Raw genomic sequence first — 23,503 nt, forward strand, 5'->3', positions numbered from 1 at the left:
AGGAGGAGGAGGAGGAAGGAGTAGGCTACACCAGTGTCTTGTCTCTGCGAATCATTCCGAGCCAGCACAGATGGACTTCATTAAAAGTTAAAACGTTTCCACACCAGGGATTTGTAAAGGAAAATGGATGCATTTTCCTTGAAGCTATTATTTTCATCTTACTAACTGTGCTGAAAAGCAACCCTCATAAGCATTCTGCTTCTGAACTGACAGGTCTATCTGTCCGTCGCTGCAGAGCTGGGACGGGCTGGGGAGCCGCGCCGACAGCAGACGCCTCCCACTGTCACCGTTCAGGCCGCTGGGCACAGAGGGTTACAGGCAATTTGGGCACTGCCGGAGGAGCACGAGCAGCGTGAAAGGCAAGGGCAGGGAGTGTGCCTGGCAAGCGTGGCTAGCTGGGGTGTAACAGGGACTTTGGAAGGGGTGCAGTGGCACATCCTTGTCCTGCCGGTGCAGGTGCACTTGATGCTGCTGCTTCAGATGTTGTCTTTCCCACCACAGAGGAGCAGTCATCCAGTTGTGGTCCATGGTTACATGTATCGCAGTACCTCTAAACCATGATTAGATTTGGGACTTGGTGGTGCTGCAGGGGGAGGGGAAGGGAATAGAAACATATGGAAGAAATGATTTCTCCAATGCAGAGAGCTTACTGTTTAATTTAGTAGCAAAAATCCAAGAAGTTGATTCAAGACATATAAGAAATTGATTGAAGAGTAGAAGGGAGATTGGACCTAGCGTGAAAGAAAGGTTGTGTCATTTCCCTGTGCTCCCTGGGAGTGGAGTATAATGGTACTGATTCACCTAAGCCTTTGGGTTTTTATGAATACATTTCACTCTTGCTTTGCCTACAGCTGAGGGGCATCTGCACAAAGAGAGGGTTTTCAGCCAGGAAGCCTGTACAGCCGTGCCTGCGGAGGCGGTGGCCTCTGTGGTGCCCCCCTCAAAGCGGCACACTTACTTGACTGCTTCCCTGCCTGAGAGGTCTGTTCTGCCCTTCCCCTCCTGTACAGATGGCATTATTTTTTTTCATACTTAAGCAAAGCAAACAAACAGAAAGGCTTATAAAAACGCTATGGAATTCAGTAGGTCTGGTCCCCAACACTGCTGCTTACAACAGTGAGCAGTATAGATGCTATTAGGATAGTACTTATTGGAGTATTTACTGTGTACTTCCTGGCAAGTGAGAAATTTGCTGTCCAGTTTTCCTTTCTTACATGCCACTTTTTAAACTTTCAAGGCATAGATGGAAGAGTTATTTGGCATGTCCTGGTGAGGCAAGTGCAGTAAGTTCCCTGTCCCAAAATGTGGCACATACTGTGCAGAATTGGATGCGCAACTGCTTTTAAAGAAAGATCATTTTAAACTGAAATGTCTCCTCTACCCCCAAATTCCAAGCTAGTAAATCAGACTGCAGTAAATAGAAATGGTATTACTGCAAGAATCTGTACTTTCTTGATCTGCCTTTTGAAAGGCCAGGCTCATATTTGATTTGGCAGGGGAAAAACTTGCTTGGAGTCTGAAGTTTTATTTGCGAAGTTTCAGTAAGGAGCCATCACCCAAAATGAAATTAGGATTGTAGCTCTGTCCCTAGCAGTGATTCCCTGGCCTCCGCAGGATTTTACACTTGGGGCCTTAGTGGTAGCCCAGGCTCAGACACAGTAGGAACTCACCGAGATGGTTATGTGCAGCTATACAATGCTTGTTGCAGTGGGGACCTTGTGTAAATAATAATTCTGAATGACTGACATGGGCCTGGAGCAACAAGACTTAAAGCCTTTAAAAAGGACATTTTGTGCTTATATAATATTAAAACAGCTAAAATAGCAACAGCAGTCAAAGCTGGAGGGTATTGCCAGCAGAGGACAGTGGTCAAACAAGCAGTGATCAAAACCAGGGGTGCCTGAAAAGTGGCTAGGTAACAGGGAACCCATTTCTTTGCAACCCAAAGCAGCGTGCTTGGTTAAATGTGCCTCTCGCCAGAGCTGGCTGGGGGAAGTCACCTGAGCAGAGAGGGGCACTGCCAGTGCTCGAGGGCTGGCAGCGATTGCAGCCAAGCAGAGACAACAAAGCCCTGCAGGGGGGATGCCTCGATGACAGGCAGCATGGACAGGCTGGTGAGTCAGACCGGATGACCTGGACTTCTGCCTTGGACAGACACATCTGCCCTGGACCTTCAACAAAAGCAAAAGCAGTCTGAGATAGCAGCCGTAGAGTAACTGTTTGTGGACAGCTGGCGCCTGGCTGAGGAGGGAAGGGGGGGTCACAGGCCGTGATCTCCACATATACGCTCCGTGCAGTCCTCACCTCGAGATAGTGCTGCAGTATATTCCCTAGAGCGATGACCCTTTGATGAAGAAAGTGCGCTCCCTTTTACAGGATTTCTATATTTTTAACAGCAGTTCCTCTGCCCCCAAGTGCTGCCCCACTGAAGCTACTGCTATAACCGAAGTTAGAGCAGCGGTAGTTTGGGCAGATGCACCTTGGCTAGTTTTCAGCCAGCTCGGTGTGAATGCTGCCGGCAGCACAGCTGGAGCAGTGCGGCGCTCAGCATCTGCTGCCGTGCAGGGTCTCGCTGTTTGGCTGGCTCTCCAAGGAAAGCTGTGGAGAGGCTTCCGACACGTTTTCTCTTCCCCATCTATTACTATGGATATTTTTGTCATGTTTTCTCTTGGAGTGGAAAGTGTTCACTGTCAGTGTTTCTATGAGCATTTTGCTGTGCCATAATAATTATAATGATCGCTGCTTAATAAATAATATTTTTTTGCCCTTCTCCTAGCACTTTTCATCTGAAGATTTCAATGTGCTTTACACAACTGAACTCAATAAGCTTAACAATTTTATTCCTTGCACAGTCTTTTGACAGTTAAAAGTGCAATGCAAAACTCAATTTGATTATTTGTAAAGTGACCTTTATGGAAAATAGAAGCAGACTGGCTGATGGCTGGGTGCATGATAACGCAACACGGAAATGGACTTGGAAACCTATTTCCCCCTCTATCCCACATGACCTGTATAAATGTCTGTAGAACAATTAGGCATGCACATCCATGCTGACTAAATGCCCATTCCCTCCCCTCTCGTATCCACTTGCATAAAGGGTTCGGCAATCCATCTCTGGTGCACTGAGATTTTCCATTCTTAATTGAATTTGTGCATGTATGTGTGTGCACTATGAATGGGAAAGGATGGTTGGGTGCCCTGAGCATCCTGTCTATCTCTCTAGGAGGGAATATACTCATCACTGTGGCATGAGAACATTGTTCATCGCATATAATGGGAGGTTGTCTTATTCTCATGTAATCTGGCGTAAGAAAGATGATCTGTCCTTTTGTTCCTCTATATCTCTGAAAGCTGCAAAATATAAAATTCGATTATGTGGAGTCCTTGGGACACAAGATGTGCTTTTGGAGATAAGCAGGAACAGGTTCATCCCCCTCTGGATTTTTGTTAACCTCTGTGTCTTTTGGATTACAAAGTCTGTGGGTTTGCCTTTATATTAGTGTTTTGCATAACACCAGAGTGTTTTCAGCACAGGACAGATGCTGGTAGTTCCCAGCAGAACTGCAGAGCCAATTTGGATAATGAACTTTCTCGTTGCTTTTAGGAAAGTATTAACTGCCCGCTCTGAAAAGCCTGAGGAATCTGTTGCTTTGTTTGAGTTAGTGATCTAAACTCTGACCTGTGCATTCATATCCTGGCCACAGCTCCCTGCCCTGATGCAAGGCACTTATGCCCAAGAATACACAAAAGCAGAGCCTCCCGTAAGCCCAAACTGCAGCAAGCTGCTGTGGTTAGAGTATTGCTGCTGCTGCATAAGATGAGCATGTCTGTGGCAGGGTAAAAGCCAAATTCGATCAGCATGGGAATTTCTGTCTGCAGAGCGCTGGAGCCATCTGACAATCAGGACTGGCAGGCGCACCTTGGATATGGCCCTGCGCTTTGCTTCTTTGCTGTCTCCACTTGGATCTCAAAAGGAAGCCTTTTTTACCGTAGGGAGTTGGCTATCCCCTGCTGGCATTTCTGCTGTGACTTTACTTGCTTTGTCGTACACAGAGGCTAGTGTAGCCAAGTCAGCCGTCAGGCAGCTCAGGTTCCCGGCAACGTGGTTGTGTGAATTCATAGTGGGGGATACGCTGGGCATCCCCGTCCCTAAATCCTCTATCCCTGCATGGGGCAGATTTCACTACAGCACTTGCTGTCACTGCTCTGCGTCCTTTGTTCTGTAAAAAGGTGAAAAACCTGTAGATAAAACATGATTCTTAATTTAGGAGTGACATGGATAAAGAACTGGAGATAAGGGAGAATGTGAATGGGATCTGTAAGGAGATGAAACTTTCAATTTACCATTTATCAGTCTTTTTTCTCAGATAAAGCAGCAGCTATTTAAGCATTAACTAAGGGAAAGGAGGGAGAACTTTTTGTCCAGGTGTTCCCTCTCTCTTTATACAGCTGTTCCAAAATACCCTACTACTGTTTTTTATTCCCCATAAACCACTAATATAATTAGAGATTAAGAGATAATCCAGCAATTAGTGACAAATAGCAAGCCCCAAACTTGTTCCTGTTTGACAGACTAGAAAGTAATCTGTTTGAGTTAGCATGTTTCACACATGTCTCCTCGCCTTCCCGACTGTAATCTGAAGTGTCAACACGTCGGGAAAGCCACCGCTGGCGCAGCCTCCGCTCCGTGTGCCCTGCCAAGGCCTGGTCCCCACCAGGCTCCCCAAAACAAACCTCCCGGCCACAGCGTGCTGCAGCAGCTCCCGCATCCCTGCCTGCGGGCAGGCCGGGCTGCGCCGCAGCGAGCGCCAGCGTCCTTCCGGAGCTGGGGCTGGCAAGTGCGGGAGACAAATCCTGCTTGTTGAGAAGAGCTGAGTAGAAGGCCAGAGGCCCTTGCTGCTCACTGAGGCCATGCAGGTGCCGTAGGCTCCACTAGATTAAGAACGAAAGTGGTGGCTTGGGAGCAGCAGGGAAGAAGTCCCTTCCAGTCACAGGCTCTCACAAGAATATATGAGTCCAACGTTAAATGTTTTGTGGACCAAGAGGTGAATCCCAGGTCCAAAGCAGGCCAAAGGAAACCTGGGCCTTAAACTAGGGCTGCTTGTTTTGAGGATGTTCATGTGGGGGAACTCACTGGATGTGGCCCTTGCTCACGGGTCAGTGTAGCTCTGAGTTGGTTGATTCTGGTCCCCTGGTATCAGTCCACTTGAAGAAATCAAAGCAACTGTTCTGCTATTCTCCTCCAAGCTCCATAGGCCGCTGGTGTGGCTGCCATTGGCAGCTGTACCTGGTCTGTACCATGGTGGTGTTGGTTAAAGTCCTGTCCTCTAATCACTGGAAATGGCTGACTGTTCTGTACACTATATATTACCACATGCTGTTCTTTAATTTGCAGTGTTTCTGCTGGAAAGCAAATTCTTCCCCCCCACTTCTCCCTCCCCCATCAAAAATGTGACTCATAAGCAGTCTTTAACTATCAAATCCACTTTTGTATTCTCTCAGCGAGGGTTCGATTACAGCTGATATGCCACAGATCTGTAGCTGGAGTGAGGTCACTCCTGCTAAAGAAATAAGATCTCCTTTGTCTATAAGGAAAATGCAACTAACCTTCTACTGTCTCTCCCACAGGAACAAAATCTGGGACCTCCAATTCTCTCTGGGTGTTTTTGTCCTTCTGATTTCTTGTCCATCTCACTCGCAGCACAGTGTACCCATAAGGCTCTCCCGAAACTGAGCCCAGCTGAGACTGCACATGTCTATCAATTGTCTAATACCTCTCTGCTACATTTAGCTCTTTGTTTGGAGAGGGGGAGCAGCTCTTCATGGTAGAAGATTTTCCATTCACCACTTGGAACATTTCTTTCATACTTGACAAAATTCTGATCTACATATATATGCTCTTCCTAGTGTGTGGTCAATGGGTTTAAAGTGCCTTTGCCATCATCTTTATAGTTGGATGGGTGCATGGGAGCGTGTGAAGTCTGTGTAGTGGCTGGAGTCCCTTGCTCTGTGCGTGTGTGCGTGTGTGTGTGTGTACATGCCGTTTGCACATGTAAATATGTCTGTGCTTCCAGCATCCGGCCCAGTGCAGGGCCGTCCACTGAAGCACCCTCCCTGTGAGTATGTGTGGGAAGCGCAGTCCTCCCTGCCTGGTCTCCAAGAGCCGTGAGTGGGCCAGGGAGGCAGAGAGGCCAGCCCTGCTCATTGCCGGCCGGAGCAGTGTGAGTGGCGCGCTCTTGGCTGCGACGTGGAGTGGTGCACGTGCGCTGTGGGAAGTCGTGGCTGACCTCTGTAGTCTTGTCTTGTCGTTTCAGTGGTGTGCGGACAGATGAAGCTTGGCCTGTTTTTACTCTCTGTGTTTTTCCTTGTCTTTTTTTATTCCCTCCTCATCTTCATCGCACTCTGCCATCAAACAAAACAAACTTTCATCTCTCAGATCAGCGAGAAGGTTGGTCCTTTTCACTTCTTATCCATCTACAGTACGCCACGTCAGATGGGACTTTTCCAGTAGGGAGAGGAGAGCCATCCCCAAAAGGGGAGGGGGCCCTACAGACTCTGGCTTCCTTCCAGGCACGGCCACATTGTGCCTGATGAAATCTGCTTACTGTTTGCTGTGACTCTGGTGATGGCATTGATACTTTGCTTTGCATGCTTTTGTTGCTTGAGATTTAAAATGCACAGAATATACTTTGCATGCAAATACCAGCCAAGGTGATGTTGTTCAAAGGTAGGGTGGGAAGAAGTGCATGTTACTGTATGTGGGGTCCTTTAACCCATTACCTGTGCTAGCTGTCGATCTAATACCTCTGAACTGCTGCTGCTTTCTGGCCGGAGATCAAAAGCAGTCTTTGGAAGGAGAGATCATTGTGATCTCCAGTCACTTAGTGAGCTGCTAGGGAGAACAGGTACCTCAGTTTCTCCTGTAGCTTGGTTTTGATTTTTTCCTAAAGGGGCAAAACTTGCTTTTGATCTCAGCTGTAGAAAAATCCAGCGTGCTACCTCCCCTGCTCTGCTATAGAGTAGGGCAGCAGGGGAAGCTGGTGGAGAGGTGGAAGGCCCTTGTGGTGAAGGCACCTTTCCTACTCTTCTGCGGTTCTCGCTCTCGTGATGCGGCTGGTCTCCATGCTCAGAGGAGGGCCCTTTGCATGACCAGGGCATGGACAGGTTTGCCTCTCCTTTCTTCCCTGGGGCTGGGTCTTTCTCTTGCTGGTGGGAGACTTGGGAGCCCTGGCAGTGGCCCCAGCCCTCCCCTGGGATGGCTCGGTGAGGGCCACGGCAGTGTGCGCAGGAGCTTGTGGCCACTCAGCAAAACATGATCTGTGCTTTGCCCTGCTCTGTCCCGCTGCCCTCAGAGAGCAGAATAAAGGACAATAGTGAAAGGCAAGTCCAACCTTTAAATTAAATCTAGCTCCAGACCTAGCTTGAGTCACTCATGATTTCATGCTGAGGAAAGCTGGTGGTTTTGGCAGAAGTCCTGAGGTAGTCTCCAGAAATGACTCCCTTGCCAAACAGGTACCTTGCGGGTTCATCCCTCAGCACGGCCTGGAGGTGAGGGCGCCTCGTGCTGGCTCTCTGGCCTGGGCTGCTCCAGGGTAGCGGGGGGAAAGAGACCCCGACTCTTCTCACACATGCCATCAGACAGCTGCATGGGTTGATCTTATAATCATCGCTGGAACAAGTTTTAACAAGTTGTCGTAGCAGTTATTCCACTACACTGCCTTCGTTCCCATTTCTCTTCCTGGAACATGCTCTCGTTTAGATTGTACTGAGACATAGGGCCCTTGTTTACCCTCTAAAAATAGAATTCATAGAGGATAAAATTACCTGAGCCCAAGACAATGATGGAAAATGAGAACAAGGAAGAAAGAAAAAACTAAAGCCAAGGCCCAAAGCCTCCCAGATTTCAGTGAATTTGGTGTACCGCTGAGATGGCTCAGACACCCCTGGAGAATAAACCTTTGACAGGGCACTTAAACGTTTTAGCCGCACAGTTTAGCTGAGAGGAGGAAGCCAAGAATGGATATAAGCCAGCAGGAGTAGATAATTTCTCGTTCTTTGTGTCGACCCCTCCTTCTCACCCCACCAAAAATACCCACGTACACAAATATTTAATGTGAAGCCAGAAATTAGTTTCTAAATATTCCAATGGGATTTGCCGTGCTTATAATTTGTTTGGCACTGATAATTACATCTTACATTTTTCCAGCTTTACTTAAAACTGTGTACTGCTCACCCATGCATTTAATTATTGCTCTGCGACTGCTACAAGGTTATTTATTAACGAGTTATTTTATCTTGATGCAGTGGATCTTTTCTCTTATTCCCCTCCTTAATGTTGTGTTATTTTCATCAGAGAAATTTCAGAGAATGAATGCAAATTGCATAGCTCCAAAATCTTGCTCTCCCTTACTTTGCTATTAGTATGTCAGTATGCTGAATGCTGATGTGTCTCCAGTGCTGCACCACTGTAATGATATATCCTCTTTTATATGTGGTTGTCAGCGCAAATAATTAGACCTAAAAGTTATAGCTGAAATATAATCCAAAAATGGCAAGGCCCTGTTTTGGAAATTGTCTATAAAATGTCAGCACTCAAGGATGCATTGGGAGCATAAATAGTACAGCATTGTTTGAGCACAAGATGAGACTGTAAATGCATTTTTTCTGGTTCCAATTTTTCCTCTCCTGCTGCTGATTCTGTCAATAGATTGTGAGACGCCAGTAACTGCCTTTCCATTTGAAGTCCTTCCTTAAAATGATAGCACAAGAGAGAGATGAAAGGTGTCTACAGCTGAGTAAACCATGCAGACCGATGATCATGTTTGAGGATATCTCCTAAATTCACTCCTTCCCAGCTCTGAGGAGGTGGTGCTGAGAAAGGAGGGAGTTTGGGGCAGGGTAAATGTGTGACTAGGTGGAGATCACGTCCCCATGCATCAGCATCTTCCAGCTTTCCTGACCGCAGCAACAAACTAGAGTCTCACCTTCTGGCTGGAGGGGGGGTGCTAGTGTCATTTGCTTGGCTGTGCTGGGGCCAAGAGAGCTGGCAGGAAGAAACTGTCTGGTTTCCCCTTTCCTAGCCACCCCGCACAGCTTTGGATGCACGGGCACGTCCTCCGTGCACTGTCCTGTTTCCAGCAGAGCCTCGTTGTGTTGCAGCGGTGCCTCAGCCAGGGAGAGGTGGGCTGGAGCACCAGCCCTGAGCGCTCGTGCCTGGAGCCACTGCCGAGAGCCTACAAGCCATGCAGGGCGCAGAAAGGAGGGTGTTGGGTTCTCCAGGCAGTCATGTCGCTCTCGGAGGGAATCTGAGACGTTAGGAAACAGCCACTCCAATGGTGAAAGGAGCCGGGCAATTGATTCATGCTTTTTGCTCTCAAGGCAAGGAATGTGCACGTTAATGCATGCTGAATTATTAACATTTCTCAGTCTCTAGCTTTGTGGCTGTTGTGTTGCCTGCTGCCCTCCTGCCTCCCTGCAGTGCCCCCCATAAGAGCGGGGAAATGGTCCCCATGCTGTCCTTCCCTGTCCTGTGGGATCCGGGGCGTTGCTCGGGTTGTGTGGCATTGCTTGCCGCTCTGGGGTTTCACCTTACGTCCCTGGGAGCACTCTGGAGGGGGAGTGTGCTGAATTGTGCAGCAGCCCAGAGCCCTTGCCATGCCTGTTCTTGGGATGAATGACAATGAATCTCCTTTTTGACAGTCTGCTGGTTTAACTAAACCTCTGAATTATCCTATTGTCCATTGAAATCATTTTAATATTCACAGCGATTTTCCCTGTGCTGTTCTTGCAAAACCTCCAAACCCTCTTCTCTGATCTTTATTCAAAAGGAAGATTAAAAAAATGAAATCACAAATTCTTGTCAAGAAAATTGTAATAAAAAGGGAAAATTCTTTGCTGCAATAAATGAAGAGCAACAAAATTTTCGGAAGCACTTAAGGTAGCATCATGGGCTGTGCTGGCCCGTGTGATTTGACTTGTAAATTGGACAGAAATTCTGAAGAATGCTGCTGTTTGAGGACTTAGGCTGGTTTAAATTATTACCAGGCTTTCATGGTAGAAAAAGCAAGAGATGCGAAGTGCTGGCTTGAGCCTGAGGAACGTGTTGACGGTGCTCTGCAACCTGCTGGAAGAGCTCTGCCAGCTCCCGCTAATGCTAACTGACAGCAGCTCCCCTTCTCCCTCCACACCGACCAGACGAGAAGCTGCCAATTATCCCCAAACGAGGGTGGGAGTGTGTTAGAGCCCGTCTCGTTCTTTGCACACTCTCCTGCCAGGTTATCATCCTGGCCAGATCCATCACTGCAGGTATTGCCCTAACCTCCCGTGTTTGACAGCTGAACCCTGCATGCGGCGTCCACATTCGGCCCCTGAGGGGCCGTACCCCAGAGGTGCCCACTGCTCTCCAGCCCTTCGCGGGGAGCCCATCTCGCCCGGCGCGCTCCGGAGGTCGCAGTGGCGCCCGCGGCGGGCTCTTCTGCCCCTGCTCTCACAGGACTGGGTCTCAAAAGCTGGTCTTGCATGCCGGGCCCTGCCCTTCCTGCATGGGCTCTTGTGCGCAGGTCTCTTGTCTGCCAGTGTCTCTGTACTTGAGTTTCTGTGCATCTTCCCTGTCCTCGTGCTGCCCTAACTCGCTCCTTTCTCTCTGTGACTCTGTAGTGGCCTCCTGTGCCTGCCTGCCTGTTTGCCTGGTGCATGTGAGTGAGTGCTGTGTGCACATCTACAGCTTTCTTCTCAAAGTTTGCTTTTTTTTTTTTTACTACAGTGTGGGTGGGTGGTTTTGGTCCTTGGATGGGGATGAAATTTGAACAGCTTCTACCTGAAATAACTCAACACCATGTTCATTGGAAAACAAAACCTGACTCTTAACGAATGGTGCTGGGATGCTTTGGTTGGAAATACATGCCATCATGTTAAACCATTGCCATGTCCATTGGGTTAACGCTGTATTCTCATGACTGCATAGAGCTTGAGTACACTTTCAGTTCTGTCTGATTTGGGGAGCGCTGCCCCGTCAGTCAGGTAACGTCTCACTGGCGATCACTCATGTAGCTATTGGTTTGAGATTTAATAATTGATTAAAAGAAACAACCAGCAAGACTTTGGATTTAGACATTAAAAAAAAAAAAAAAAAGGCAAGTTATCCTTCCCCCGGCTGGTAAGGAGCTAATGAGACCTGTTTTGTCACCGAGGCGATGTGTAGTATACACACGGTGTTGACAGTATTGTCTAATTTATCACGAAGTCTTCGCTCTGTTGTACATGCTAGCGTGGGGGCTTCCGTGTTCTGCAAGTCTCTTGGTTTGGGAATGAATCATCAGAGAGAGCGCTAGTGCAATTCAGTTTGGGGAGAGCCAGCTTGTCACGGGGAGCTGCGGCTGCCGTGGCTCGCCAGCCTGGCAGCGGCTTCGCCGGCTCCAGAGCCGCCGCCGCGGCTGGGCCGGGAGCACCGTGCCCCTCGGGCCCCCGTGTCCCTGCTGCCGGTCGTGCCTGCGGCGTGCCGTGACCTGGTGCCGCTTGGACTCGACTCCTACCTGATTGCCGCTTCCCCTCGGCGCAGTGGCTGTTTGCTGCTCTGCCGGCCTCGACTGCACCGACGCAGGAGCGTGATTGGCAGGCAAAGGCTCCCGGGGAGTCAGTCAGTCGTGAGCACGGCCAGCGCTCTGGGGTTGCCTTCCGGGTGGAAGAGGCTAGAGGAGAACAGGGTGTCTGGGCGAGACATGCTCAAGCAGTTTCCCTTTTTAACTACAGAATAAAATGAGCTTGCCCAGAAGAGAAGATTTACCGAGCACTGTTGTTTCTTTACCCTTGCTTAAATAGGCCCATAACACTAACCCTGAAGAAGGGGCCTCATTTCTCAGTGTCATTTTCCTGACGGGAATGCATATGGCAGGCAGCTTTAGAGCTTTATTGTAGCTGAGAGTTGCTTACAAATAAGTCCTGAATGAAATACCCAGCAAGGGATTGATATGAAGAGAAGCTGTGCAATGAAATAAGGAGGAATACATCTCCCGAAGTGCTGCCACAAAGGTGGGGAGGGTGCTGCCAGCCCAGCTCTCTTCTGTCAAAATGGATATGATCTCGCATCTGTCAGGATTAGTTCTCTCCTGCCCAGCAAGGTGATCTGTTCAGGCTCTGACAATGTCATGTGGCTCTGGTGACTATTTTTTCTGAGCCAACATAGAACCTGAGTTACCTTTTGAAAGGAATTACGTTTTATTTAGCAGTACACGTGCTAATTCAGAAAGAAACCCTCCCGTTGCCTGTGCCCCAACAGTGCGAGGTTTAGGGGACAGCTTGCTTTGCCCTAGAGCCAATAAATGAAGCAGGTAATTCTGTTTTGCAGAGCTTCAGTGGGCCCTGTACAGAGAGAGTGTGTGACTGACATTTGTGCATGCTCTCTAATTAGAGGGATGTAATTTGAATGGGAGAATGTTTCATGTTAGTAATATGATTTAAAAAGCCTGTGTTTGGAGGGAATGGATTGAGCCATCCCTTAATGAGTTCTTCTAATAAAATGCCAGTGGCTAAGGAAGGGGAGAAAAGTGGGTGCAATTCGACAAAGCAGTGAACAGCTTTTGCGCTTCATTTTATCTGTCCCGAGGGATAGACAGGCAAAACTGTTGAACCCCCTCACGTGCCCCTACAATGCAGCAGAGAGCTGTCTGCCGGTTCTTTGGCCCTACTAGCTGTCTCCTCCTTGTTTCAGTGCGGCGTGTTGCACCTCGATTCTCTATCCCTCCGAGCAACCACGAGGTGATGCCTGGGGGGAGCGTGAACCTCACATGCGTGGCAGTAGGTGCTCCGATGCCCTACGTGAAGTGGATGGCTGGTGTGGAGGAGCTGACCAAAGAAGATGAGATGCCCGTCGGCAGGAATGTCCTGGAGCTGAACAACATCCTGCAGTCCGCCAACTACACCTGCGTGGCCATCTCCTCCCTCGGCATGATCGAAGCCACAGCCCAGATCACTGTTAAAGGTAAGGGGTTGCGTGCTCCTTGTGGTGCTCCTTAATCTGGTTTCAAAGATGCAACCCTTTGCCAGAGTGTTTCTGGGTACAGCCAGCGGACTGTAGAGTCTCCTGTGACTTTTCCCCCTTGTGAGGAAAGTTCACAAACCCACAGCTTTGTTTTTTCTTACTCACATTATGGTACTTGCTTTGGAGGCCCTTCCTCCTTTCCCTACATGTGGCTTGGCAGGACACAGGCTTGTTTGCTGGGTCCCTGCTACGCCACGAGGGAACCTCGCTGGATCCATGCTCATCTGACAGATGGGTGCTGGACAAGGAGGTTAATCCCAGCCATGTGAACTGTGTCCACAGGGACTCACCAGTATGAGTACCCTGCCCCCTTCAGAGAGGAACTATTTACGCTCTCAAAATTGTCATATGCTCCTCTGACAATTTTCTTTTTTTCCTTCCTGCCATGACTCTTTCTCTCTTTCTTTTGTCGCTGCCCCTAAGATATGCCTCCTGCTGCCATTTCTCAGATAGCTTTGCCCCAAAGGGGGCTTTACATTACTGCCGATTGCTGTCCATGGGCCACTGGGGACACGGCAGTCTGCCTCAGGGCTGAAGTACATGTCCTGCATTTCCCATCTGTGGCCAGGCAGGTCCACACCATCCCTTTCCTCCTCTCCTCACAGTTGATTTGTAGCTCAGATTTCCGTAGACACGTCATCTTTTGTGTCTCTCTGTTCTCACAAGTCCCCTCCTGCCTTATGGCCACCTTTAGCACTGAGTCCCTGCTTGAACAATACCACAGAATTGAAACTTAGCCCTCTTTGACCTGGAGATTAACAGCAAATTCTCTTTTCCCCTGGGGCTAGTCGAAGGATCCTTTAACCTCAGCCACGCGCTGCTCACTTTTCTCACAGCACCTGCCCCTCGTTGTCTTTCCCAGACCTTGTTTCCTTACAGAGTGAAGGGGTTGCCCATGTCTTGATTGCAATGAGTATGTGAGAGGGTACAGAATGGGGTTCAACAGGGAGGGGGTTGGGAGGAGGCGGGGGCTGCCCCACTGCGCTGATGGGTCTCGATATTTACCTCTTTGTACCAGGGCAACTCGTCCTCTCTCCCTACCCAGCTGGTGTGGTGCCTGCTGCTGCCCCAAGTCTGCGAGGCCCTGGGACCTGGAGCCTCTGCTCAGCTCCTTTAGCCCCTTGCCATCTTCCTCGGTTCTCTTCCTCACCTTTCTGCACCTTCACTCTGGACATCTTGCTGTCTCTGTCCCTGACTCCTTTACCCAGCATTGCTTCTCCTTGTGCTTGCTGGAGAGTAAATCGTTTGCAGGGCAGACAGGAGAAGCAAGGTGACACAGAGTTGGTTGCGCTAAGTTCCTTCAAGGTAGTGGGTCTGCCCCTTGCTTGCAGACAGGCCACACACCCAAGAGCTGGCAAGAGTCAAGCCTTTGGCCTCTACAAAGGAAAGGGTGGATGAGTGTCATCTGTCCCTGCAAGCCTGGGGGAGGCTGCCAATTTCTTGGATGCTCTAGAAAGTGTGTTGCTTTGGGCTGTGATACAAGGAGGGATGCTTTTGTCCTCCGAGTCTCCATGGGTGGCTGGGTGGTTGTGGGGTTGTGTGTCCCTGTCTTTCGTGCCAGCTCAGCCCTCGCTGATCTTGTCAGTATCCGTGCTGCAATAGCCCTGGAAAAGGCATCTTTCCCCAGTGCTCAGGGCAGGCATGCTCCTGTGCTAGCAAGCCTGCCCTCTTCAGCTGAACCACGTGGAAGCTGGAAACTTGATGGCTTTGCCAGAGAATGAATCTTGGGGAATCTTGGGAATCTTGATTTGGGCTGAGGCATTTTTCCTAGTCCCTCTTTAAGCACAGCTGAGTACAGATCACTAATGACTTTATCTAGAGTGGTTCATAGGAGGTTTAAACTTACTGTAGACTTTAATTCGCTCATTGTCTTAAAGTATTTGTGTACTCTGCAAATCTCTCTCACACACACTCTCTCTTTGTTCTTCTGGTAAAATGGCAAATCTGGAAATGTTTGCTTGCAATAACTGCATTCTCATTAACACTTCAGAGATGTCAGCGTCACAGAGTTCTTGTGTAACAATTTATTGTCTGGTTACAGTTTGACACACCACCCAGTGAAATAGTGGCTGTGAAAGTTGGTAATTTCTCTGGCTGCATCCCTCCTGCATGTACTTTACTACTTACAAGGCATTCCCTCCATCAACCCGTCTAACAGCACTGCCCCTGAGTTCCCTATGGCCTCAGATGCTGTCCCTGTGGAAGTAGGAGTATTGCTCCCGGTTATATGTAGTGCTCTGGTTGCTTTACTGTGTCCCCTTGTGAATCAGCTGTGAACGTGACTTCTGGGGCCAGCCCAGCCCAGCAAGCACCTTCCCACTGCCAGCTGAACCCCCATGACAGAAACATTCCTGCATCCCTGTTGAATTACCTTTATTTAGCCTGCTGCTGGTAAGTGCGTCAAGCACGTCTAATAACATGATTGCTCTGTTTATCCTTCCATTAAGAACCACTTCAAGCAATATATGGTAATATAAAAATGCATGTTCTAGAGTATGAAATGATTTCTGCCTTTTAAAGAAGAATGTTAATGGAAGGTGGCAGCTCCATTTTTATCCCTGTGCACATTGCAGGGTTTGAGCTGACTGAATTATTTAAATCACACCTCTCTGCCTTCCAATTGCAGCGCTGCCAAAACCTCCAACAGAGCCATTAGTGACTGAAACGACAGCTACCAGTGTGACCCTCACCTGGGATTCGGGCAACTCTGACCCTATTTCATATTACGTCATCCAGTACAAGCCCAAATCCTTGGAGGGCCAGTTCCAGGAGGTGGATGGTGTGGCAACAACCCGCTATAGTATAGGTGGACTCAGCCCCTTCTCGGAGTACGAGTTCCGGGTCATTGCAGTCAATAACATTGGCAGGGGTCCCCCCAGCGAGCTGGTTGAGGCCCGGACAGGAGAGCAAGCTCCTTCAAGTCCACCCCTCAAAGTCCAGGCACGGATGCTGAGCGCCAGCACCATGCTAGTTCAGTGGGAGCAGCCAGAGGAGCCAAACGGACAGATCCGAGGGTACCGCGTTTATTATACAACTGACCCACAACTGCCCGTGAGCATGTGGCAGAAACACAACACTGACGACAGCCACCTCACCACTGTGGGGAGCCTCATCACAGGGACCACGTACAGCATCCGTGTCCTGGCCTTCACTTCAGTGGGCGACGGGCCCCCCTCGGACATCATCCAGGTCAAAACGCAGCAAGGGGGTACGTATAGAGTGCAGTGCCGTGACTCTGTGCCCGTGCTGGTGGTGGGCAACTGCTGTGTGTCTGATCAGCACCCAACATCACAACTGCACTTGCTGCTCAAATTGTTGCATGTTAGAGTGACATCCCAGCACTACAGACATCAGATTTAAGATGTCAGCTTGTCCTTGGGAGTTGGTATCAATCTCCATAGAAATAATGTAGTCCACTGTTTTGTCTGAGATATGATGGCTAAAAATGTGACACAAAGCCCTGGACATGAGTGTTGACACCTATGCAACTGTGCTGGGCCCTTCTGGGGAGGCCGAGGATACCTGTGAAAGTAAGGAGCTGGGTTGCAGAGTCAGGGGCTGGAGATGAGCGTGAGGCCCATAGTCCCCAGCCTGGGCCCCACAAATGTGTACTCATTGCCCAGGATGTTCCAAGAGCAGAGTGCTGGGGAGAGGAAAGAAAGGAGGGTCAAGAAGGAATGAAAGAGGATCCTTTCAAGGTGTAAAATAGACTCTGCAGAGCAGTGCGACACCTTTCTCAGCATCTGCCTCCTGGCACTAACCATGTGTTTGGTCCCCAGTTCCTGCCCAGCCAGCCGACTTCCAGGCAGAGGCAGAGTCTGATACCCGGATCCTGCTGACGTGGCTGCCAGCCTCTCAGGAACGTATTACCAAATACGAGCTGCTGTACTGGGAAGGAGAGGACGGTGTTCAGGTAAGGAGCCTGCCTCTGCTTCAGGCAACAGAAAGCGCCAGACATCACAGTTTAGCAGCTTGGGAAGGGTCTCTTTGCTGGAATAACCTTGAGCTGCAAAGGGGCTGTTTCTTCTCCAGATAATGATTCTGTCCAATGGGCATGTGATAGGCGTATGGTAGTCTCTGTCTGGCTCCTGTAGAAATGACTTCACCAGTGCTTGTTGGTCCCCACAAAGGAGCTGGTGACTGGTTTGGGACTCAAGTGCCTCCAAATGCCACGGCACCATCCCTGGGGCATCCTTACTGCTGGGATCCTTAAACACTTGTGCAGGCCAGTAAGGCTTTCAGATGGGTCTGAAATGACCTCTAAAATGTTTCTGTGCAGCTCCAAGACCAGAGAACTTCAGGAGCAGGTTGATGGTGGCGTAGAGAGAGCCCTTCCACATTTACTGCCAGGTCCCTAAAAAAGTCTAGCTCTAAATATCTGAGAATTCCCTGACCTGCTTTACATGCTGTGTGCTCATGGGGTCATCTGTGCTGGTCTGTTTTCAGCACAGTGAGAATGGCACCATGCCAGCATCACAGTGTCCCGTTGTCCTGTCCTCCTGTGTTCATACTGGCATGAAAGCTGCCAGAGACAAGTACCCTTCAGGGAAATGACACCAAACAGGCCCTTTGCCAGCACTGTTCAGATGCATTAGAGATCCTGACTGCTGGGGCCAGACTGGCTGATGGGGCTGCCTCTCCCTTGGCATTGGGAACTGAGCACCAGCTTTTATCTCTTCTCCAACTGCACCAAATAACTTGTGTTTCCCTCCTTTTGCCAGCAAAAGGTGGAGTTTGACCCAACCTCCTCATATGCCGTGGAAGGTCTCAAACCAGACACACTGTACAAGTTCCGTCTGGGAGCCCGCTCTGAGCTGGGGGTAGGAGTCTACACCCCCATGATCGAAGCCAGAACTGCCCAGTCCAGTAAGTGTCTGACACGCTGCACTACTGAGGACAAAGCAGAAACGGTCCAGTTTCCTCACCTGGGCATGGAGCAGCTTGGTGCCTCTGCTCTTGTCTGTATGCAGGGATGCTGGCCTGCATTTAGCTAAAGGGAAAATGGGGAAAGTCAGCTGGGGTTTTGGATCAGGGCTCTGTGGCAGAGGGGGTGCACCCAAGTGGTAAGTTCTTTCTTTGTGTCCCTTTGATCATGCTGTCCTTCCCTAAGGATAGATTCATAAAAACTGATGGAGGAGTGAAACAGACTGGGAAATTGCTTTGGAGAGATTGATTTGAGTGGGCTTGTGCATCTCTATGAATTTACTCCCATGCAGGCAAGCTGTTCGGACAGGGAGCATATGGGTGTTTGGCTGGCTCTAAATGTGCCTGTCTCCAAACCATTGGATTTTTACCCCTTCACTCCCCATTCCAGCTGTCTTGCTTCTGCAGGAGTCCTTCCCTGGTGCATACACTTGATTGCAAGGTGAGGTGTCCTTTGAGGCCAGATGTATCTGTGGCTGTCAGGCACCTGGAGGAGTGAGTTTGGGAAAATGACTGTGTGCCTGGATTGTGCGAGCAAGTGAGGCTGCTGCTTCTGGGACTGCAGCACTGGGGGAAACCAGAACAAGCCGCAGCAGAGTTAATAGAGAGGCTAGATAATGAGGTGACCCAGGCAATATCACTTTCATCCTCTCTCTGCCCCATGTGATCACAAAGCAGGAGTTCACATTGCTCTGACTGGCAGCTCAAAGTGCTGCGCATAAGCAGATTAGGGCTATCAAAGGGCCCGATAAGCTCGTTTTCACTAACGATTTTTGGGCTTGTCATTATGCAAAGAGCATTAAAGGGGGGAAAAAAACATTTCCGTTTGCACCGCCTGTCTGGGATTTTGTAGCGATGTGGGGTGAGCAGTTGGCAAAGGCAACCAGCCTTCCCTTCAGGGAGGGTGCCTGCCTGCATAGCAGCGGTGAGCCTGAGACAGCTATTAGAAAGGGAGATGAGACAGGGAAGAGCAGCCCTGCTCAGGGTTGGAGTGACCTCCTCTTTGCGGAAAACTCACTCCATTAACATACCAATCGCAAGCATTCCTCCACCATTCCTCCAGTTAAATGAGTAATGGTGCAGCACAATAGACAGGTTCATACCTGTCTGTGGAGAGAAGTTCAGACCAAGTGGTTACAAATATTTGAACACTGAGAACAAATTCTGTGTATGGGGATTTGTATACTTATTTCAGATAGCTTTTGTATTGATAGGCAAAGGTTGGAGCAACTCTTCTGCCACTTATATTAACTCCATCAATGGAGGCTCTTATCTCTGAACACACTTAATCAGAGACAGTTCCATGCATAAAGGAGTCCTTCAGAGTTTCACGACAGTCCAAGGAAGAGAAACCTTTGCTTTTTAGACTCTTCAAAGCAGGCATCTTCCCTGACCTGCTCTACATGCTGTTTTCTCATGAGGTCATTCATACTGGTCTGTTTTCAGGCTGTTGCTTCACTGGCCAGTAGAGCAGTAGCTGACTCATTCTGGTATCTGCTCAGTAAGAGAGATGTGGACAGGTTGGAAGAGGTTCAGCCAAAGGCCACAGGAATAACTTGGTTTGACCCTCCTCATAGATGGACCTAAGAGTTCTTTGATTTATCCAAAAAGTGACTGGGTCATGGCTTACAAGCCTCCTGCATGAGGAGAAGATTTCTCATGGCACTCTATTTTGAGAGAAAAATGCTTAGCAGTTAATAGCGGGCCATTCAGCAAGGTAATATGGCTGGCTGAATAGTCCCAGGACAAGGGATTCTTGGTCACTAGGAGTCTCAGAGTTGATCGGGTCTTTTGGAAAGTTCTGCTTAGTTCAGCCGAAGTTGTGTGCACAATGCAGGACTTCCAGGGTGAAATTAGTTGGTCTGCACTAAGCAACATCTCATGTTAGATGGTTGGATTGGTCCCCTCTGGCCTTAAAACTTATTAATCTAGAAAGACTGCTGCTCCGTGCTTCAAATTGGCCTCCCTCCTGCGCTGTTCCATCCAGTTGCCCTGAAAAAGGCTTTTAGATCTTGGAGGATGACATGTTCAGGTGGGACGCAAACAGCAGGAGCAGTCAGACTCATGCTTTCCAAGCAGCATGGCTTCAGGCTCTTTCCCAGCCCTGACAAGCCAGTCAAGGGTAAGGCAGGAGGCACATCATCGTTAATGAGTCGCTAACAGGCTGGAGAGCGGCTTCTGTATTGTTGCTGGCTGGGTTTTCCTCTTGGCATCGTGATTCCCTGCTCCAGATGTAGAAGGGCTAGGGATGCCTGCCTGGGAATGCCGGAAGGGTGCAGAGCCCCTTGCTGGGCAGCACCAGTGTGCTTCCAGCAGAACAACTAGACCCGGTCTCCTGAGAAGATGGCTGCCTCCTATACTGTCTTTCCAAGCTGCTTGCTTAGCTGCTGAGCACCCTGGAAAAAGTACAACATTGCTATTCTGAGGGTCCTCAGAGCATGGGAGAGCTTTCCAGGAGTCAGCAGCACATCAGCTGAATGGTATGATGCAGGAGAGGAGTGCCAGCTCTGCACCCATCAGTTCCCACTATTAAAATGTTCTTGCTTGAAATATTATGGGGGCCTGAGGCTGGCTTTTCCCAGGTGTAAGGAGTAGATTGGCTGGATGGGTGTGCAGGCCTGCTGTGGGCTGGCAGGAGAGACAGGTGTGAGCAGCCCAGAGGCAGCAGAAGGTTGCACGGTGTGCATAAGGGTGTGTCTGTGTGTGTGGGTGCATGCTGGCCGCCTGGCTGGCTCTTTGCTGACCCTGGGAGGGACACTTCCACTCCTTGTGTGTTTTAAGTTGATCCTGCTTATGTTACCAAGTTTTATTTTGCTTCCTTTAAGTGTTAATCTCAGTTTGTGCATTGCACTTGTGTATGTGACTCTTACCCAGTCAACAGCCAACGTTTGACCTGCCTGTGCTGCCAGCCAAAGCTGCCTTTGGAGAAGGAGCTCACTGCTGCATCCTGGGTGTTGCTGTGGAGGCCAGAAGCCAGAGCATTTCTCTGCTACAATGGGCCTCTCTGCAGACAGTGGCAAAGGAAAGGCTTGCCAGCCCATAGCTCCTTACATCTCACCCATTCCCTTGGAAGGGCACCACCAGGCTCTGTATCTACCGTATGCCTTCTCCAAATTCACTCTTGGTGTTGCTTTGGTGCTCTATCTTCCTGCTCTCTTCCCTGCCTCTTCTCTGCTTGCTTAACCAAAGGAGAGTGAGGATTTTCTACCCCTTCTCCCTTCCAGTATAGCAGATGCTAGGGCCGCTCTCTCTCTGCCTTCCTCCCATAGGGAACTACTTGCTTCCACACACTTGCTTTGGCTTCTTTTTCCTCCAGTACAACTCCCATGCCAGCAGCCTGATTCTGCTCAGCCGCCACTCTTCCAGCTCTGTTACTGCACACTGTCCCTCCTTCTTTCCTCTCTCCAGGTTCCCCAGCCCAGGAATCGGTGATGGACCCTGTTCCCTGGGTGCAGGAATTGGCTCCTATGCTCCCAGCAAAGGGAGGTGGCATTGGGAGGTCCTGCTGTCCCCAATTTTCTCAGATCTTCTGCCACTGCCATCCTCTGCCCAGCATAGTACAGTTGTTGGGTGCTTTAATTTTCTCAGCTCCCCACTGCCGTCTGGGGTGATGTAGATTCTTTTCACCTTCACACAAGCGGTGAGCAGGCAGGCTTGTCCTGCTCCCTGTGTCCCCTGAAAGGCTGACTCTGGTGCACTGATGGCTTCAAGGACTGCTGCACGGGGAAGTGCACCAGTGTCTTTTCCTGCTTTTTTAATTTTCTCATTGCAGTCAGGAATGGAAGCCAGAATTCTTTCACCTGCCTTAGCAAAGCAAGGTGCTTCATACTCGCTTATCGCTTGGTCAGCCTGCTTCTTAGCCTCAGAGCAACTGTGCGCTTCTTCAGTGGTGGTGCTCTGCCCTCTCTGCTTAGGGCTCTTGCCTTCTGTGCAAACACGCTGAGAAGCACCCAACTCCTGTATTCCTTCCCCAACCAGATGGGCTCCCTCCCTCCTTCTGCCCTCATGAGAAACATCTGAGTGTAGCTCCTCTTTCCTTTGTGTCCTGCCAGCAGTCTCCCTTAACCTGAGACTGGGTGCTGCTCACAAATGATGGTCATGGTTTCAAACCCTCTCTGGATGCCCTGCAGCCAACCTCAGTCACTTACTTTCCCTGCCCTCTGCTGTTTCCTCCACTTGTCTAGGAGCGGGCTCTTGCAAGCCTTCATGCAATCTGGTGTGCGAGCTTCCCCTTCTGCCACTCTTGCCTTCTGGTATCTTGCTATCTCTTCTGGTTTCCATCTGTTTCAGATCTTCACTGTAAGCATCCTTCTTCTCCCTACCTGTCTCTTTCTTTCTCTTTCTCTCTCTCTCTTTCCCTTTCCCTACTGTCATTTGTTGTGTTTGGTGAAGTGAGCATCTCAGGCTGCTTTGGGAAGAGGTGTTCTCTGATGCAAAGCAGCACTTGTATCTCCATGCTGTTCATCAGGTTTTCAAATACAAATTGCCCCTAGTGCCATCTTTGATTTGTAAGGAAGTCAGGCGGTTGTCCAGGAAGCTCCTGGCTGCCTTGCCATGCATATGTTCAGTGCTCAGTTGACTGGGTAAAAGTTCCCTGTGCATTTTGGTTTCTCCTTTCATTCATTTCCCTTCATCTCCCCACTTCCTTCATTTATTTATCCCCAGCCCCCTCCGCCCCACCCCAAGAAGTCGAGTGTGTAAGCACCAGCTCCACTACCATCCGGGTAAGTTGGGTGCCACCGCCTGCCGAGAGCCGCAATGGGGTCATCACCCAGTACTCCATTGCGTACCAGGCGGTGGAAGGAGAGGACAGCACCAAGCATGTGGTGGATGGCATTGGACGGGAACACTCCAGCTGGGAGATCAAGGACCTGGAGAAATGGACCGAGTACAAGGTGTGGGTAAGGGCTCACACCGATGTGGGGCCAGGACCGGAGAGCACCCCTGTGCATGTGCGCACTGACGAGGATGGTAGGTGTCACCAAACAGCTGCTGCAGCTACCGCCTTTTGGGAACCAGGACTCTCCTAGCTGAGTTGCTGGCAAGTGGGAAGGGAGTTGGGGATATTGGTGCTGGAAGTGCTTTTCAAGCAGGACCAGGGGCTGTCTGAAGCAGCGCTTTGGTTAGCGGCTGCAGAGAATGGATTTCTGCAATTGCTCTGGAGTGGGGTGAGAGGGATTGCTCTGGTGGCCCTTGCTCTGATATGATGTCTTGCCTGGAGGCCATGGGTCAGATCCGCCTGCGTGGGCCCACCAGAGTCCTCTGTGTGTGAGTAGTGCTTCCTACATGCATGAGGAGGCATTACAGTGCTTTCCTGATCTGGCTTTCTAGTGTTTTATGGGAGCAGCTTCCCTTTTGCTGAAGGTGATGGGAGTTTTCCCAGCCAAAAGCTCCTCTCACATTGTAAGATCAGGACTTAAAGTTTACTTGTTGACCTGAAATCCAGCAAACTAAAGAGGGGAAATGAAATCCATCTGAAAGTTGTAGATATCGCAGGAAAGCTGCTTCCCTCCCTGGCTTCCAGGCAAGCCACAGCTTATATAA

At 49.7% G+C, this 23,503-nt stretch overlaps 1 protein-coding gene across 6 annotated transcripts in view; it reads left to right on the top strand.

Annotated features, from left to right (window-relative positions):
- PTPRF (protein tyrosine phosphatase receptor type F) overlaps positions 1-23,503 on the top strand; it is a 398,429-nt gene that overhangs the window by 307,313 nt on the left and 67,613 nt on the right. For 3 of the 6 annotated variants that reach the window (XM_067301063.1, XM_067301065.1, XM_067301064.1), the window contains 5 exons: positions 12,707-12,976; positions 15,663-16,244; positions 16,816-16,949; positions 17,758-17,902; positions 22,625-22,930. In XM_067301063.1, the coding sequence (XP_067157164.1) occupies positions 12,707-12,976; positions 15,663-16,244; positions 16,816-16,949; positions 17,758-17,902; positions 22,625-22,930 (1,437 nt within the window). The remainder of the gene's footprint in view (positions 1-12,706; positions 12,977-15,662; positions 16,245-16,815; positions 16,950-17,757; positions 17,903-22,624; positions 22,931-23,503) is intronic. The other 3 variants (XM_067301067.1, XM_067301068.1, XM_067301066.1) reach the window with 2 other exon arrangements.

Source organism: Apteryx mantelli, chromosome 8 (assembly GCF_036417845.1).
Source record: "Apteryx mantelli isolate bAptMan1 chromosome 8, bAptMan1.hap1, whole genome shotgun sequence".
Lineage (NCBI taxonomy): Eukaryota > Metazoa > Chordata > Aves > Apterygiformes > Apterygidae > Apteryx > Apteryx mantelli.